This window comes from Rhinopithecus roxellana, chromosome 18 (genome assembly GCF_007565055.1).
Source record: "Rhinopithecus roxellana isolate Shanxi Qingling chromosome 18, ASM756505v1, whole genome shotgun sequence".
In the NCBI taxonomy this organism is placed as follows: domain Eukaryota; kingdom Metazoa; phylum Chordata; class Mammalia; order Primates; family Cercopithecidae; genus Rhinopithecus; species Rhinopithecus roxellana.
The window spans coordinates 60,347,418-60,366,148 of record NC_044566.1 but is presented as its reverse complement, the minus strand read 5'-3'; the positions used below and the strand labels follow the sequence as shown (position 1 = coordinate 60,366,148).

Genomic DNA, 18,731 nt, shown 5'->3' with positions numbered 1-18,731 from the left:
CACTTGGTAGCCGTTGTTTTTATTGCGCTGCTTTTAGGATAGCACTGGTAAAGCCATGTTCCGTTTCCTGTTACAATTCTTTGAAGATCTGTAGAATCTTAATCCCATTTGTTGAAAATTGTCATTGAAAGCTCTGCTTGTCTACTGCTGATGAGTTTTGGTGCCCGTCACATGGAGCATTTGCTAAAGTTTAATTTTTCAGTCAGGATTGTATAAGATGAACCAGTTGAGATGTCTGTGGTATTGGTTATTGTGTCTGCTGTTAATCATCAGTCCTCTTTAATTAGGGCACAAACTAAATGAATTTTTTCCTCACAAATTGGTATGGATGGTCTACCACTGTGGGCTTCATTTTCATCATCATCTTAAAACAGGTTATCTATTTGTAAACTGCTAATTTCTTTGGGAGAATTGCCCCTATACATTTTTTGTAAAGCAGCAGTGATTTCACTATTCTTCCACCCAAGCTTCGCTATAAATTGGATGTTTGTACTTGCTTCAATTTCAGCAGAATTCATGTTACTCCGATAGGGGCTGTTTTCAAACTGATGTCTTTGCCTTCTTAGTTCCTCAAACTAAATTCTGTTCAGACATGTTATAACAAGTTAGCACACGTTTATTTTGGTGCAAAAAAAATTTTTAATCCATGCATAATTTTTCATAATATACGTTTTCCATGAGCTTTTTGAAGACCCTCATATTAAAGAGAGAAAAGGCTGATTATCCATGACCTAAGCATCCATCACAAGAAGTTAGAAAAAGAATAGAGGCCAGGCGCGGTGGCTCAAGCCTGTAATCCCAGCACTTTGGGAGGCCGAGACGGGTGGATCACGAGGTCAGAAGATCGAGACCATCCTGGCTAATACGGTGAAACCCCGTCTCTACTAAAAAATACAAAAAACTAGCTGGGCGAGGTGGTGGGTGCCTGTAGTCCCAGCTACATGGGAGGCTGAGGCAGGAGAATGGCGTAAACCTGGGAGGCGGAGCTTGCAGTGAGTTGAGATCCAGCCACTGCACTCCAGCCCCGGCGACAGAGCAAGACTCTGTCAAAAAAAAAAAAAAAAGAAAAAGAATAGAATATCAAACTCAAAAACAGTACAATGAAGGAAATAATAGAAATAAGAGTAGAAATTAATGAAAGAGAAACAAATTAATGGTAGTGATCATTAAGCCAAAAGTTGAATTTGTTACAATACTAAAAAAATTCACAAATCCATGGCAAGTTCAATCAAGAAAGAGGGAATTACTTTCTTTAAAGTGTTAAAAAAAAGAAAACTATAAAACCAGATGGCTTTGCTAATGAATTCTACTGAGCATTTAAAGAACAAATTGCATGGATTCAATGCAAATTTTTAAAGAGAAAACGGATGAAAAGGAAATACGTCCCAGTACATTTTGTGAAACCAGAATGACCTTGATAATAAAACAAGAAAAGGTTGTAGCAAGAAAGAAAATTAAAAGGCAGTCTCATTCATGAGATTGTCTCTAATACATAGATACAAAACTTTAAATAAAATATTAGAAAATTGAATTTAGTGATATAGAAAAAGATGATTTACCATGGTCAAATTGGGTTTATTCATGGACTGTAAGGTTGGTTAATATTCAGATGTCTGTCAGTTCATTTATATATTAACTATATTCACAGAATCTCAAAAACATGATCTCAGATGTAAGAAAAGCATTTGATAAAGTTCGTCATTTATTCAAGAGAAAAACTCCTGGCAAAACTACAAATAGAAAAGAACATCCTTAGTTTGACAAAAGGCACCTTGAAACAAAACACCCTATAAACACCATATTTAATATAAAATATGTAAACATCATATTTAATAGTTAATTTGAAAGTATTCTCTCTGAGATTAAAATAGCCAAGGAAGCTTACTGTCACCACCTCTATCAACATCATACTGGAGATCGTAGCCAATGCAGTAGGAAAGAAGAGATTATAAAGAATAATAAAACATAAGTAAAACTCATTGTTCACAGGTGACACAATTTTTGGTGAAGGAAATTCCAACAAGTCTTTAGACAAAGTGTTGGAATTAATCAGTGAATTTAGCATGGTTGCCATATGAAAGGTCAAAATTAAAAATCAATTATATTTCAGTACAGCAACAATGAGGAGCTGGAAAAATAAATTTTTAATTATGCCAGTTATAATGGCATTTTAAAATTAGGAATTAACATTAAATACTTAGGAATAAACCTAACAAAAATGTGCAAGGCCTCATACATAGAAATATGTAAGGCATTAATGAGAAAAATTAAACATCTAATAAATGGAAAAATATACCATGCTATTGAACTGGAAGATTCACTATTGTAAAGAAGTCATTCTCCTCCAGAATGGAGGACAATGCAATATGGAGACAATGCAATTCTAGTCAAAATCTGAGCAGGATATTTGTGACAACTGGAAGTTCCTTTTAAATATATATATATATAAATGCAAAGGACCAGAAATAGCTAAGATAATTTTGAACAATATAATCAAAGTGAGAGGATTCACTGTAGCAGAAATCAATACTTATTATAAATGTATGGTCATTAAAACCCTGAACTATTGGCCAAGAATAAGTATATATATATCAATGGAGTAGAATAGGGAGGCCAGAAAATTACCATGTATTATGTATATGCACACATGGTTTATTTCAAAGATGGCACTGCAGAGCAATGAGAAAAATGTTTTTTTCCAATAAGTAATTTGGGGTCAGTTGGATAGCCTTACTAAATGAAAGAAAGAAAAAGAAATTTGACCCTTTCCTCACACTTTACAAAAGTTCATTGCAGGTGGATTATAGATCTAAATGTAACAGCTAAAATAATAGTCTCTAGAAAATAATCCAGAATATCTTCATCCCTGGGGTTACAGTAAGATTTCTTGAGCAGAATGCAAAAATTACTAACCCTAAGGAAGAACTAATAACTTTTGTTCACCAAAAGACACCATTAAGAGCATGAACAGGCTAGCCATAAAGTGAGAGATGTCTGTAATGCACAATCAGCAGAGACTTCTTATCTAGAATATATAAAGGACTCCTACAAATAAATAAGATAAATACAGACTCAATAGAAAAATGAGCAAGAAACTTAAGCAGTTCACAGAAGAGGTTACCTACCTGACCAGTGAACATAAGAAAAGGTTCTCAAACTCATTAATAATCATGTGTCTTAGTCCATTCAGGCAGCTATAACAAAATATCATAGACTAGTGGCTTATCAACAACAGAAATTTATTTCTGACAGTTTTGGAGGCCAAGAAGTCCAAGGTTAAGGTGCTGGCAGATTTATGTCTGGTGAGGGCCTCCTTCCTGGTTCATAGGCAGCAGTCTCTTTGCTGTGTCCTCACTTGACACACAGGACAAGGGAACTCTCTGGGGTCTTTTTTATAAGGGCACTAATTTCATTCACAGGGGCTTCCCACCTCCTGACCTAATCACTTCCTAAAGGCCCCACCTCCAAAAACCACCACCTTGGGGGTTAAAATTTAAATGTGAATTGAGGGTTGGGAGGTTACAAACATTCAGTCTATAGCATGAGGGAAATGCAAATTAAAGCCACAGGAGACAAAATTATATACCTATAATTCCATTTACATAGACCTGAAAAACTGCCCATACTAACCAGTAGTGCTAAAAGTCAAGATAGTGGTTTCTCCTGGGGAGGAAAGACAGGCTGGTGTTTAAGAGAGTGCCCAGGGGAGGATTCAGTGGTGCTAGTAATATTCTGGTTTTTGACCTGGTGGTGATCATAGGAGGGTGTTAAAATAACTCATCATATACATAGGAATTATATACGATTTCTGTGTATTTTATACCTCAGTGTAAGTTTGTAAAGCACAATGAAAGCTTGATTCTTCTCTCAAGTCTAACTTTTTAATGAAATGTTATTTTAAGTCATTTGCAATAATATCATCAGCTTTTATCTGCTGCGAATTACTTAAAGCCAGTTGGGGGGAACTAGGTGGAAGATGTTTGACCATCCAGTTAGAATATCACTCCCACCTAGGCCCAAACCCTGTAAGTAAAAAAAATGAAGAAGCCAGAATCTTGCCTTTTCAGCTTGATTTCAACTGGCAAGAAGAGTAAACAACTTTAGGAGGAGGCACCAGAATGTTCCTTTTTTTTTTTTTTTTTTTTTTGAGACAGAGCCTCACTCCTTTGCCCGGGCTGGAGTGCAGTGGCGCCATCTCAGCTCACTGCAACCTCTGCCTCCCAAGTTCAAGCGATTCTTGTACCTCAGCCTCCCCAGTAGATGAGGTTACAGGCACACACCACCATGTCCAGCTAATTTTGTATTTTTAATAGAGATAGGGTTTCACCACATTGGCCAGGCTGGTCTCAAACTCCTGACCTCAAGTGATGTGCCTGCCTTGGCCTCTCAAAGTGCTGGAATTACAGGTATGAGCCACCACTCCTGGCCAGAATGTTACTTTCTGAGGAGAAAGTAACATGTAGCCTCTAGGCACCAGCCTTCTCCTGGACAAATGTGCATATTCACTGACCATCTAGTATTTGAGAGTAGCTTCAGGAATCATCGATTCAGCATCCTATTAATGCTATCTAGTATGATTTTTTAATTAAAAAAAGAATCTATTAAAAGAAGAGTCTATTGAGACTGTATTTCTTTTTGAAAGACCGCTAAGCTTCACACAGTATATTTAGTAACCAATCCTCATAGTCATATTTCCTCCAATTTTTTTCCTTAAGAGACTTTGTAGTAGGAATAGACATTGATACACAAGCATACTTCACATCTGCCACTATAATTATCACTATTCCTACCGGCATCAAAATCTTTAGGTGAGTGGTCACCCTGCATGCACGGTGGTAACATCAAATGATCAAATGATCCCCCACAATACTCTGAGCTAATACATAGAGGATATCCTTTTGTATATTGGATTTTTTAAACAAAATACATGTATTTTTCAGACATATTTTAAATGAAAAAAAATTGCCAATAAAGGCTTCTTCCCCCCCACTATTTTTTTTTTTTGGGGGGGGGGACCTAGTCTCACTCTGTCACCCAGGCTGGAGTGCAATGGCACAATCTCAGCTCACTGCAACCTCCGCCCCCTAGGTTCAAGTGATTCTCCTGCCTCAGCCTCCTGAGTAGCTGGGACTACAGGTGCATGCCACCACGCCCGGCAAATTTTTTCTATTTTTAGTAGAGATGGAGTTACACCATGTTGGCCAGGCTAGTCTCGAACTCAGTAATCCACCCACCTCGGCTTCCCAAAGTGCTGGGATTATGGGCATGAGCCACTGCGCCTGGCCACCCCTTTTCAGAGGTAAAAATGGAGAATAGGTGGACACTATGTAACAGACTTACATGATCAAATTTGATGTATCCATTTCAGTTTTCAGTTGTGACACTATACTCTCTTGAAGAATATGTGACATATAAATCAACCAAGATGAAAGCTCAGTCTTCCTTTCATTTTACTTAGTTTATATTGACTAAGCTTTATCTGTGTATTTCTCTAGAACATTCTTTCATCAAATACGAATAATACTGATTTGCTCCATGTATTCAGGTTCATCAACTTGGCTGCGAAGTTGTTGTCTTGCTACTGGAACTTAATCCTGACCAAATAAATCTTTTTAATTGGGCAATTGACCGATGCTACACAGGTTCCTACCAACTTGCATCTGGCTGCTTCAAAGCCATAGCAACTGTGTGTGGAAGCAGGTATGAATTTTTATAAGCAGTGATGAGTGGCAAGTATGTTTAGGGTTACCTTTTGTGATATGAATGATGGAGAGCTGACTATTTTGCAACTCTATGAGCAAAGTAAATTATATGAGAATATAAAATTTTCTGTATGTCCCCAGCAGGTAAACTACTCCCTGTAAGGTTGCAGTTTCATTGGTTTTTCTCATTTTATCAGGAAATGATTTGTTGTTACAGTACCTTTCTAATTGTGTGGAAATTCAGTCAGGTATTACAGCAGGATTTGAAAATGACAAAGAAGATACATTATAGGAATTAAAGGAATGTCTAGAAGCGTTTGTAACGAGGGTAAACTATAGCCCATCAGTCACCTTTACAAAAAACCAAACCCAGGAAGTGGCCTAAAATTTTTAAATTCACTTTGTCAAAAACTTCAGAAAGGAAAAAAAGAAAAGAAAGTGTGGCACCAAAGGTTCTATAGATTACACTTTTAAAACCATTGCCTTTGGTATATAAATTAGTTATTCAGTATAGCCATTTAGCATAATTTATGTGCTGAAATAAGTTCATAGCTACGATGAAAGGGTTAATAAAAGTTCTCCAAGTTGCATAAGCTATTCCCAATAAAGAGCTTATGTATCAGAAAAATTGAGAGAAACCAGCTCATTTATTTTTGAAAATATTCATATAGACTGTCAACTTTCCTTTTTAATTAAATGTTGCACTTTAAATAGCTATCTTGAGCTACCAGATCAAGAGAATAAAAGTGAATTAGTTTTAAATTCCAATCTGTTATAGGTCTAAGTTAATAAGAACAGTATTTTGGAAGACGTCTACTTTCAATAAACCTAAAATGAACATGCTATTTAGGGAGACAAGTTTCTCCTTAAAATTTTTATCTTTCTTTTATAAAGATAGTAGATAATATTTCATATCTAAAGCTTTCAGTAGTAGAGCTTTTATTATAGATTTTAATATCCATAAAAGTTAGAGCAAATGAATATAACCTAAACTGCCTGATTTTCCATCAAGTTTTATTTCCTGTTATAAGCATTACTAAAAAATATACTTTAGGACATTACCAAAAGAGCATCGTTACAAAAATCTCTTTCTCCAGAGTGCTTTTTTTTAATTTTCAGATATTTCAACATTCTAAAAATAAAGTTTCATTCACATGACCCGTTGATTTTTAACAATATATTTAGAATCTATGACTTGGACTTCTTTCTTTGACAAAAATAAGTTTCACCTCTTCACTGCCCTTCTCCCAGTGAACTTGGCTTGAACTATCCTAATCAAATTTATTGCATTGCATGGCCATCTCACAAAATATTACACTGAATTTCTCTGAGTAAGTCTAGGTATTTTTCCTTAGGGAGCACAAATAAATGTTTAATAAATTTAGCAACATAGTCTCAATTTCAATAATATCTCTAGTCACAAAAATATTAGGTCATAAAACCTGCTATGTTCCAAGTATTTTTTAAGTTATCATTATACACTATCTTGGTTTCTTAGACAAAACTGCATATCTATTTGCATTCACGACACTCATCTATTCTGAAGAAAGGGCAGAGGTCAGAAGAATACAATGGCTTGAACCCAACCATCCAGATAGTGACCAGCGTTTCTGCCATTTCTCAACACAGGGCATGTTCAGAATTTAAAATTTCAGCTGTTGCCTCAATTTGCTCTTTCCACATAAATTCTCAGCCTGTGTAGTCTAGACAGGCCTCTAGAGAGGCTTGAGCAGTCATTGTGCTTGTGTTTGCAGTACTTTTTTTTTTTCCAAAACCAATTGTGGTATTTTCAGCTCTTGCTTCATTCGTCTTCTGTAAGTTTGCATCTAAAAAGCAACTGAAGACCTTATGAAATATGTTTCTCAAAAGTCATATGCAAACTGAATTTTATTTTAAGTTTCTCAAACAAGTTATCTACACAATAACTCCTACAAGTCATTTTCTAAAGCAAAGAATTCTTGTAAGATAAATAATGATCTCCTCCTTTTCAAATAGGAGTCATTATCTCCAGGATTTATTTGTAGAGGATTATGACAGTTTATAAGCACATTTATTTATTAAGAAACCACTCATAATTGACTTTAAATTACCTGAAAGATTAAAATTTTTAAAATGTTCTTGTTGATTTAAATTTTCTATTTTAGCTTTAGAAAAGAGGATTTGCCATTTTTGTGTAATTAATATGTCAATGTCCATTAGCTGTGGCAATGGGGAAAAATGGTTCTCTGCATCCTTCTTTTTGGTTATTTTTCCAGCAGTAAAGGACTGTGTGTGAGTGTGAGTGTGTGTGTATGTATGTGTGTGTGTGTGCATGTGCTGTGAACTTACTCTTCTCTAGTCAAAACTCTATAGCTATGCTATGCTATGACTCTGGTAATATTAGGAGATAGAGAGTCAGAACAGAACTTGAATAGGACCAAAGGAAATTAGGAAAAAGAAAGTGATGGTAGAACTGGCAGTATTAATTTTGCAAAATTTTTCATAAAATATGTTAACATATTTGATTAAAAGCTATTAGATACAGCTCACTACTAAAAGTTCAGTACAAAAAATTGCTTACTCGTTAACCAGCTTTAGTTCAAATAACTATTTGGCTTCTGTTTGTGTCTGTACTGATTTTTCCCTCACTCCAAATGAGATTAGAATAAGATAGATAAGGAAATTGAGAAAGAAACTAAATGACTTTCCAAAGTTATAAATCAAGGTAAATTGTGTATTAAGAGTATAGGCCATTTCCAATCACTAGCTTAACGCACCAGAATTCTCTTTACATTTTAATTAAATACTTAAGAATTTCATTATTTTTACTTTTACCTTCCAACACACTCTTAAAACGTGTTTAATAGATGTTTTAGAATTGTTTTTTAAGAACAAAGTGCAAAGTGTTGATTTTTAAATAATTTTGTTGGATTTATTTTTGATGGTGGTTTGTGTTGGCATTATTTGTATGTTTGTTTTTCTTTAACTTTCTATAAATCTTCCTAATTTAAGTCAGGCCTAGCAAACTTGAATTATTAGAAGCAAATGCCCATTTCTTCAGGGAATAATATCCATCTATCAACAAGGAAGACAGGCAAAGCTTATGATTCATAAATCCCAATCACACTCCCTAACTGATGATAAATAACCTTATTTGGTTGTGTCAGCCATCTGGAGTATTTCGGGAGAGCAGAGTTGGGAATCTGGGCTCCAGAAACATACTATCTTGGGTTCAAATCCTCACTCGACCTCTATTCAAGCTGTGTGTTCTTGAACAAATTACTGCAGATGCCTACCCACTAGTGAAATAGGGTTGATGACAAGGTTCGAGTAATCATTAAGCAAAAACAACCTCTTGACCTAAGGCCTAACAAATGGTAAATACCCCATAAATGCTGTTATTCAATAGTTGTTGGAGGAGAACAGCTGTGAAGTAATCCCCTCAATTAACTAGTAAAATCTTTCTCTTCAGAATGCCTCAGAGCGGTCCTGAGCTTTGTAACGTAGTACTAGGTAAGCCAGAGCTAGCCGACATTTCCCACATTCTTCAACATCTCCTCTCTTCTAGATAGTTTGATTTCTTGTTTACTTTTTGAGTCACATCTACCTCCCATATTTATTTTATCATTTGATTTTTATTTGGTGTGATCACAGCTGTCTTGATTTATCTTTTACCCTTGCTCTGCCTGTGCTGAATAATTGAATACTGAAAGGTATAAGATTCCATTTCTCAGCCTGTTTTCAACATCTAAGTACAGGTACTTTCTTTGTACTCTTTTGCTTATTTGAAATCTCCTTCATTGTTTCCTCCTCTGGGTTTCCTTCATTTTCTGGATCTGTTATTCCTTTCAGTGTTGTTGCTCATGAATCTCGTAGCTCATTCTTCAACAACAAAATAAATTCTCTAATTACAAGGTCAAGTGCATGACCCTGCTTAGTAAGAGGGAGGCTTTGTCTGCCCTTTTCCTGCCTCTAAATCTCCAGCGATTCAGCAATATATTTGGCTCATATATATATACATATATATATATATAAATATTTGTATATATATAAATGTATTAGTATTAAATTCCAGTGTCAGAAGACAGAGACGTAGGTAAAGCATCTCTGCTACTATAAGGCTCAGAAGGGAGTTTCCTTTCTACTTTTATAGGCAGAAAGGTCTGTTCCGAGATACAGCAGTTTGTAACAATTCCAAACTACACTGGCTATGAAATGCACTATTGTGGGCTGTCTAGGAGACTGTGAGCATTGTGGAGAAGAGCTTGAATTCTTTGAAGTCAGACTTATCTAGGAGTCTGGACTCCACCACTTCTACACGACCCGAAGCAAGTACTTTTCTCTAGGCCTTGCATGCTTGTTGTGAAGATTAAATAATAAATCTAAGTAAAGGCCTTGGCACAGTACCTGGCACAAAGTAAGCACATGATAACATCATTGTCACCCATCATTCAACATCATTCTGACACTCATCAACATCACCACCATCATCTGGGGGTAGTTCCCCAATTTTTCATCAGACCCACCAAGCAGACTGTGTTTATTTAAAAATACAAGTTGCAGAAAAGTAATCATTTTGGAATAAAAATTAATAAACCTATTTTGGATGGCAATATATCAGTATCTACCAAAATTTTAAATGTGCCCTTTGACCCTGCATGACCTCTCTATGAATTTTTTCTAAAGAAAGGCCAGCACATTTGGTGTTTGTGGCACTATAATGAAAAAGCGAAAACAGTCTAAGTGTCTATCAATGCATGTCAAAAGTTGGATTTCCCAGAAAACAGACTGAGATGGATATTTGAACGCAGGACATTTATTAGGGTGGGCCCTTGGGGTCAACATCTATGGGGAAATGAAGGAATTAGGACTGGGAAGAGAAAAGAAACCTCAGTCATTCCCACTGGGGCTGCTGCTGGGGAACAGATATAACCTTGACCTAGGCAAACCTCTGGCTGAAGGCAGTTCCCAGAGAAGGCTTCAGATTGAGGATTCAGCTGCCATCAGTTTAGCTGGAGGATTGAGTGCCTCCATCCTGAAAGAAGGATCTAGGTGGCACACCATGGTACCCATTACAAGAGTAGTTGTTTAGGATATGTTCCTAAAATGGAATATGTGGCAGCTATTAGGAAGACTGAAGTGAGCCTTATAGTTCAGCGAAAAAGCAGATCATCGAATAGTACAGACAAATGGTGTAATCACATTTATGTTTAAAACCCTGTGCATTGAAGGAGAGGTATTTTGATGCAAATGTTCATATATAGACTTGGAAGACAGCTGAAATATCAAAATGTTGACAGTAATTGCCTCTTGGATAAGAATAACAATTGGGCCAGGCGCAGTGGTTCACTCCTGTAATCCCAGCACTTTGGGAGGCTGAGGCGGGCGGATCATGAGGTCAGGAGATTGAGACCATCCTGGCTAACATGGTGAAACCCCATCTCTACTGAAAATACAAAAAATTAGCTGGGTGTGGTGGCGGGCGCCTGTAGTCCCAGCTACTTGGGAGGATGAGGCAGAAAACTGCTTGAACCCAGGAGGCAGAGCTTGCAGTGAGCCAAGATTGCACCACTGCACTCCAGCCTGCGTGACAGAGTGAGACTCTGTCTCAAAAAAAAAAAAAAAGAATAACAATTGGGAGAATGAAAAGACATGAGATACTTCTACGTTTTATTCTATTCACCTACCTGCAAGCAACACCAACTTGCAGCCCTGTAAGTGAACCATCTTCAGGGCGGACCCTCTAGCCCTATGTGTTGCTTGAATCTTTTAGAAGAAAAATATGTCATAAAAATTAATATTTGAGTAATGTTAAAAGCAGAAAAAGTTTTTCATGTGCTTAACCAATTCTTACTATAATTTCTCACTGAACTTAATGTAGAATGGGATGTATTCATAGTAGGACAGCCTTTCTGGAAGGGTGATTGTCTCATTCTGTTTTCTGTTGCCTATAACAGAATACCTAGATAGTTTATAGAGAAAGCAATTTGTTTCTTACAGTTATAGAGACTAAGTCCACGGTCAAGGGGCCTCATCTGATGAGGGCCTTCTTGCTGATGGGGACTCTCTCAGCAGAGTCCTGAGATGGCTCAGGGCTTCACATGGCAGGAGAGTTGAGCATGCTAGCTTCTCTTCCCCCTCTTACAAAGCTACTAGCCCCACTCCCATGATATATGTCAATCCGTTAATCCATGAATAGATTAACCCATTCATGAGGACAGCCTCATGACCCAGTCACCACTTAAAGGCCTCACTTCTCAATACTGCCACATTGGGGATTAAATTTCAACATGAGTTTTGGTGGGGCAAACATTCAAACCAAAGCAGTGATTGTTCTAAAACAGAATTTCTTAGACGACGTAATTATGTAGAATCAAAAAAAGAATCCCAAGGAAAAACAACTAACATGTTTTTTCACCTTCAAACTGTCTTTTTCTTCCTGAAGTTTGTTTGAAAATAAATAGTAGTCACCCACCTTCTACATATAAACCATTCAATAGTTCAACTCAGCCAGGTGCAGTGGTTCACACCTATAATTCCAACACTTTGGGAGGCCACGTCAGGAGGATCCACCTGAGCCCAGGAGGTGAAGACAGCAGTGAGCCATGATCATGCCACTGCACTCCAGCCTGGGTGACAGTGAGACCTTGTCTCAAATAAGAAAAGAAAAGAAAAAGTTCAACTCACCAGGAGTTTTCTACTTATGACTTCTTTTCCACTATAATCTAAGAAAATACATATGGTGAAAAGATAACATCTTTAAATAGGATTACATAGCAAGGAAAAAATGAATTTCATCTCTCTACTCTATATGGTTATACTGCCAATTGCCACATAAGCTATTCTCTGTATTCCTCTCCCCCCTTCCCACACATGCTATCAATTACCAAATCCTGCTGATTTTATCTCCTTAGTGTTCCTCAGATCTCTCCCTTCCTTCTGTCTCTACTGTTTCTGCCCTAATGCAAGCCCTCATCAGTTCCCATTTGGATTCTTGTAACAGGTTCCACTCTTGGCCCCATACAATCCATTCTCCACACAGCAACCAGCATGATTGTTTAAAAAGTGAATGCCATTGCCTCCCTCCCCGTGGCAAATCCTGTAGTGCTTCTCTGAAACTTTAGGGTGAAGTCCATAGGCTCGTCATCTTCTGAACCCACCTGCTGGCCTAGCCTCACCTCCTTCTGTGCCTCTACTTATTTTATTCAGTCTACGACACAAAGATTCTTCCTTTTTACAATAGGTATCTTGCTGTTTCATTCTTGTAATCTTTCAAAATGCTGTCCTCTCTATCTGGAACACTCCTGTACTACCCCTTCCATGACCCTGGCTAATATCACCTGTTGCTTCAAGACCCATGTTACTTGTTTCCTCTTCAGAAAAGACTTCCCTACCCCCCATCTAACGTAGGTGTCCCTCATCAGGATTCTTGTAGCATGCTGTGGATGTTCCCACCATAACGCTCATCAGAACTAGACTGTACAGGTTGTCTCCATGACTAAACTGTAAGCCCTCCTTAAGGATCGAGACCAGCCTTGCTATCTTTGTATCGTTGGTACTTTGCACGTTGTTCCTGATAGTTGTTTGGCACTTAATAAATTTAGAGGAATCAAATGAAAATATTAATTTGGTGAGCTATTGAGAAATTTAGTACATGTATCCTTTTCTGTCTTTTTCACTTGTTGGTTTGCATTAAAGTCCATTTGCATCAAATAAGACTTTCGTGTTCTTTTATCCTGGTGTCCAGTATTTAATTTTAAACCAAAATAAAGTCATTTCCCTTTATCTACCGATAAATAGAAAAAGAAAGAAGCAAAAAATGGCCAAATGGGGGTAGGAATGTCATTACTAAGTGACCAAGGTCAGTATGCCAGCTAGAATTTTAAGAGGTAACAACCTAGCCATGCTGTCTTATAAACCATGCTTTTGTTTTGTTTTGTTGTGTTGTGTTTTTAGGAACTATCCCTTCGACATAGTGACATTATTAAACCTTGTTCTATTCAAGGCCTCTGACACCAACAGAGAGATTTATGAAATCTCCATGCAACTCATGCAGGCACGTATCATTTACTGGCATAGAAAACATCCATCCTTGAGTGCAGAAAATAGAAATGGTAGTTGATTATGTAATTGCTGTTTATTGATAGGCCTTTGTTTATTTCTGCATATCATTTGTGGCTATGAAGAGTGAGAAAGCAATTATATAATCTTTTGTAAACATACTAATTAAACTGATGTTTTACCTTTAGTACTGTTTTTAAATGGGCGTTAATTTTGTTACTTCTAACCTTTGTTAAATACAAATGCTCCTGAAGTATCCAGCTAATATTTTTCATACTACTTTTTACTTTACTTACCTCTTTATAGATCCTTGAAGCAAAGCTTTTCGTATACTCGAAGAAAGTTGCTGAGCAAAGACCGGGAAGTATTCTCTATGGAACACATGGCCCGCTGCCACCCCTCTACAGCGTGTCACTCACCCTCTTGTCATGTGAGCTGGCCAGGATGTACCCTGAGCTCACACTCCCCCTCTTCTCAGGTACCAGACAATAATCAATAATAACATATGTGATCATTTCTAATAATGACATATGTGATCATTTCGTTACTTTAAGTAATTTTTCTTTTTAAATTCTAGTTTAATATTAGAGTTATGACTGGGAGCGATGCTGCTTATGCCTGTAATCCCAGCACTTTGGGAGGGCGAGGCAGGCAGATCATTTGAATCAGGAGTTTGAGACCAGCCTGGCCAACATGGTGAAATCCTGTCGCTACTAAAACTACAAAAATTAGCCAGGTGTGGTGGCATGTGCCTGTAATCCCAGCTACTTGGGAGTCTGAGGCAGGAGAATCACTTGAACCCAGGAGGCGGAGGTTGCAGTGAGCCAAGATCGTGTCTCTGCACTCCAGCCTAGACGACAGAGTGAGACTGTCTCAAAAAAAAAAAAAAAAAAAAAAATCTTAGAGTGATAATTAGTGATGCTGAGTTTGTAGGTCAGAATTACTGTGGGCTAGATCCAGTTACATGTGAAAGTAAATTCTATAATAATTTTTATATGAAAAAAAGTTCTTTATCTAAAGCAGTATAGGCATAAACATACATATGACAAATGTAAGGTGCTTAGATTAATAATACTAACTTCTGCACACATTATATATATAAATTTCCCAAAGAAACTAATTTCCCACAAAAGCTAAATATGAACAGTATAATTTATAATACATATAATTGCTGTAAGCTGTTTGGTGGTTATGGTAGTGGTGGTGTTTTGTAGCTTGTATTTTGCCACATATATAAGTTGCTGAAAGTTTGAATTTTTGCATACTCTTTGCAATCTTCATAAATAGTTTTTGTGAAAATTAGTTGCTAAAGAATTGCATTTGGCAGGCCGGGCGTGGTTGCTCACACCCGTAATCCCAACATTTTGGGAGGCCGAGGAGAGCTAATCACCTGAGGTCAGGAGTTGGAGACCAGCCTGGCTAACATGGTAAAACCCCGTCTCTACAAAAAATACAGAAATTAGCCGGGCATGGTGACCCACGCCTATAGTCCCAGCTACTTGGGAGGCTGAGGTAGGAGAATCACTTGAACCCGGGAGGCGGTGATTACAGTGAGCTGAGATCATGCCTCTCCACTCCAGCCTAGGCAACAGAGTGAGACTCTGTCTCAAAAAAAAATAAAAAAAGAATTGCGTTTGTCAACTAACTTCTTGCCTAAGCTTATATAGCACTTTGCCAAGAGACAGACTTTGGTCTCTTGAATTCATCCTCTTTTTCCATCTCTGTCACCACCTCACCACTGCTTTGTCTAGATCCTACTCAGTCCTTCCCTGCCTCTGCATTACCTAACTATAGTTTATCCTCCATGTGGCAATCCATCCACTATGCAAAGCCAAATATGTACAGCACTTCTTAACTCAAACTTCTGCCCAATTGTCCTAAAAATAGCTGATAACAGCCTATATTTAGTGAGTGGATTGTAGGTACCAAGCTCCGTGCTAGGCACTTTATGTGCATTGCATTCATCACTTAATATTTACAACCCCTGGTATAGTACAGTGGTTAGAACAGAGGCTTTGGAGTCAGGCAACCTTTCACTAGTTGTTTGACTGTGGGCAAGTCACAGAACCTCTAAATTACATTCCTTATCTGTAATAATGACTACCCCATAGGATGTGGGTAGATTAAAATGATCTAATGAAAACCAAGCAGCTGACCCAGTTCTGGCATGGAATTATCACAACGACCACCACCACCATCATCACTGTTTTACAGATGAGAAGCTGTGGCTTAGAGATGTTAAATAATTTGCTCAAGACCATATAGCTAGGAAGCAACCAAGCCAGAATTAAATCTAGATCTGTCTTCTTCCAAAGCCATTGCTGTAAAATTAGAACTCAGCCAAGGGGTGGGGGAAAAAAACTCTTTTTCTAAAGTTGCTTTCTACCTTTTCATTCAAGAATCCTCTACTCCAATCCTACTGAATCTTTGACCAACATTCCAGGTCCTCTTGTAAATCTTTGCTTCTGTTCATGCTGTTGAATGGCCCTCACCCTTTCTTCCTAACTTCAGCTTTCCATAAGCTCTAACTTAACATCCATCTCTACTGTGCAGACCTCTCCATCTACCTGAGGCAGAGTTAGTCACTTCTGTGTGTAATATCAGAAACAGTGGAGAGACCCAATAAAAGCCTTTTTAGTAAATTAATTCTCTTCTTTCAAAACTAAAATTTATTTTTATGCACTTCACCCAAGCTTTGAGTGCTACCTACATGCTAGGCACTGTGCTTGGGTTTCAGAAATACAGAGGGAAATAAAAGTATCTCCCATCAAAGTTTCATAGTCCAGCAGTAAAGATAGATGTGCAATCAAGCCAAGCACAGTGGCTCATGTCCGTAATCCCAGCACGTTGGGAAGCTGAGGCAGGTGGACCACTTGAGGCCAGAAGTTCAAGACCAGCCTGGCCAACATGGCGAAATCCTGTCTCTACTAAAAATATAAAAATTAGCTGGGCATGGTGGCACATGCCTATAGTCCCAGCTACTCAGGAGGCTGAGGCACGAGAATTGCTTGAACCCAAGAGGCGGAGGTTGCAGTGAGCTGAGATTGTGCTACCGCACTCCAGCCTGGGCAACAGAGTGAGACTCTGTCCAAAAAAAAAAAAATTAGATGTGCAATCAAATGATTTTGATACAGTATAGCAAATGCAATTTTTTGAAAAAGAAAAATGCCCAATGTATTAGACAGTAGCTGAGGGAGTAATCAATTATTGGGCCAGGAATATCAGAAAAGACTTCCCAGAGAAGTTGTCTCAGCTGTAGTTTGAAAGGAGTAGAAATTTGCATAGCAGACAAGTAGTTGACAGACATTACAGACCAAGAGACTATTGCATATGCATGGGCTTAGAGTTACAAACTAGCATGATGTAATTAGGGGATTATATAGAGGTCAGCTTAGGTAACATAATGTGCAGGAACAGGAAAAGCTAGAGATGGTCGTGGACAGATGCAGAGGCCAAAATCATATCTTGGAAGGCCTTGTGTACACTAAGAGGTTTGCAGGCCAGAAATCTTCCATATGTGCTTTTTGAATCCCCCTTCAGAGCTCTGTAAACAGAGAGAGCATCCAAGCAAGCTGCTGGGGTTTTGAAAGCCACTGATGAGTTGCAAACAAGAAGAGGGAGTATCAAAATTAGACTGCATTTTTAAAAGCCTGGTTGCAGTATGGAGGGTGGATTAGCGAACATCCAGTCTGGAGAGAGGAGGCTAGTTAAGAAACAATGGCAATAGTCCAAGGAGGAAATACTAAATGATAAGGGCCTGAACAAAGACAGCCCAATGAGACTGGAGAGGAGAAACCAGAGTGAAAAGTGCCAGGCAGAGGCACAGAAGAGAATGCCTACTGTGATATCAGGGAGGTCAGTGGTGATAACCCTCCTAGAAACCCAATACAGGGAGAGGAGAAGGTTTGGGGCAAGGCAGAGATTGGGAGCCAGCCCAGGATGTTGAGTGTATGTGTGTGCTGGACCTCCTCCTGTATGTATGAGCCTGGACTGAGGGGAGGTCAGCACTAGCAGCTCACAGCAGGATGGAAGGGATTAGAGCCACAGGCACAGATGAGATCAGGAATGGAGAGAACACAGAGTGGAAGAAAGGGCCTGGACACCCCCACTGTTGCAGACTGGTCTGAGGAAGACGGAAGGGTGAGAAGGAATGGAGGGAGAACACTCAGGAGAAGAGTTTCATGGAAACGTAAAGAAAAGAGATTTAGAAGGAGAGAGTGAGCAGTCCACAGCCTCCGATGCAGTAGAGAGATCCCAGAAGAGAAGACCTGAAAATGACTCTCGGAGTTTCGAGATTCATTGGTAACTGTCAGTAGTTTCTGCAGGGAGGTAGTGGCAGAAGTCAGATTGCAGTGGCCTGGCTGGGAAAGAATGTAGAAAGAGAGGCTGGCCCTCCAGCAGGGTGCAGAGTCAGAGGAGGAGTTGTAAGGATGAGCGATACTGGAGCATGTTTATTAGCTGAGAGGGAGATGCTAGTAAAGTGGGAGTGGTTCACGATTCAGGAGAGAGAAGACAAACAGTCCAGCAACTTTAACCAGATCAGAGGCTCCTATGAGTTGCAAGCAGGTTCAACCTACCTTTCCTTCAAGAATTACCTTTTGGTTGTTTTGACTTATGGGAAATTACTTTTTAAAAATAACACAGAAAAAATAGGAGGTTATAATAGATTCAAATTACTGTAAACGGCCAAATTGTTCAGGTCCACTGAACAAGAGCATCCCACTGATGTTGTCTCACATTTTATTTAAAGTATTTCTGGAGCAGTGAATAGAGGGCTGTTTGCATGTCTATGGCATTTTTCTTTTCTTGTTCCCTTTTAAAAAGGGAACCACCCTTGACTGTCCAGGAGCTACCTGGGTGCTTGGGATACCTCAGACAGATATCCCTACCCTCTTGGTGCTGATGTCTGTCAGACAAAATGCAATTAACATAATAAACAAGCAAATTATGTAATACATAAGTCTTGGCTCCAAAAAGTCTATAGATTTT

General features: G+C 38.3%; 1 protein-coding gene across 4 annotated transcripts in view; it reads left to right on the top strand.

Moving 5' to 3' along the window:
• FRY (FRY microtubule binding protein) overlaps positions 1-18,731 on the top strand; it is a 271,683-nt gene that overhangs the window by 159,343 nt on the left and 93,609 nt on the right. For all 4 annotated transcript variants that reach the window (XR_004054740.1, XR_004054741.1, XM_030922400.1 and 1 more), the window contains exons 29-31: positions 5,546-5,700; positions 13,638-13,737; positions 14,049-14,220. Coding sequence is in view for 2 of the 4 variants with exons in the window: in XM_030922400.1 (XP_030778260.1) it covers positions 5,546-5,700; positions 13,638-13,737; positions 14,049-14,220 (427 nt within the window). In the remaining 2 variants the exon portion in view is untranslated. The remainder of the gene's footprint in view (positions 1-5,545; positions 5,701-13,637; positions 13,738-14,048; positions 14,221-18,731) is intronic.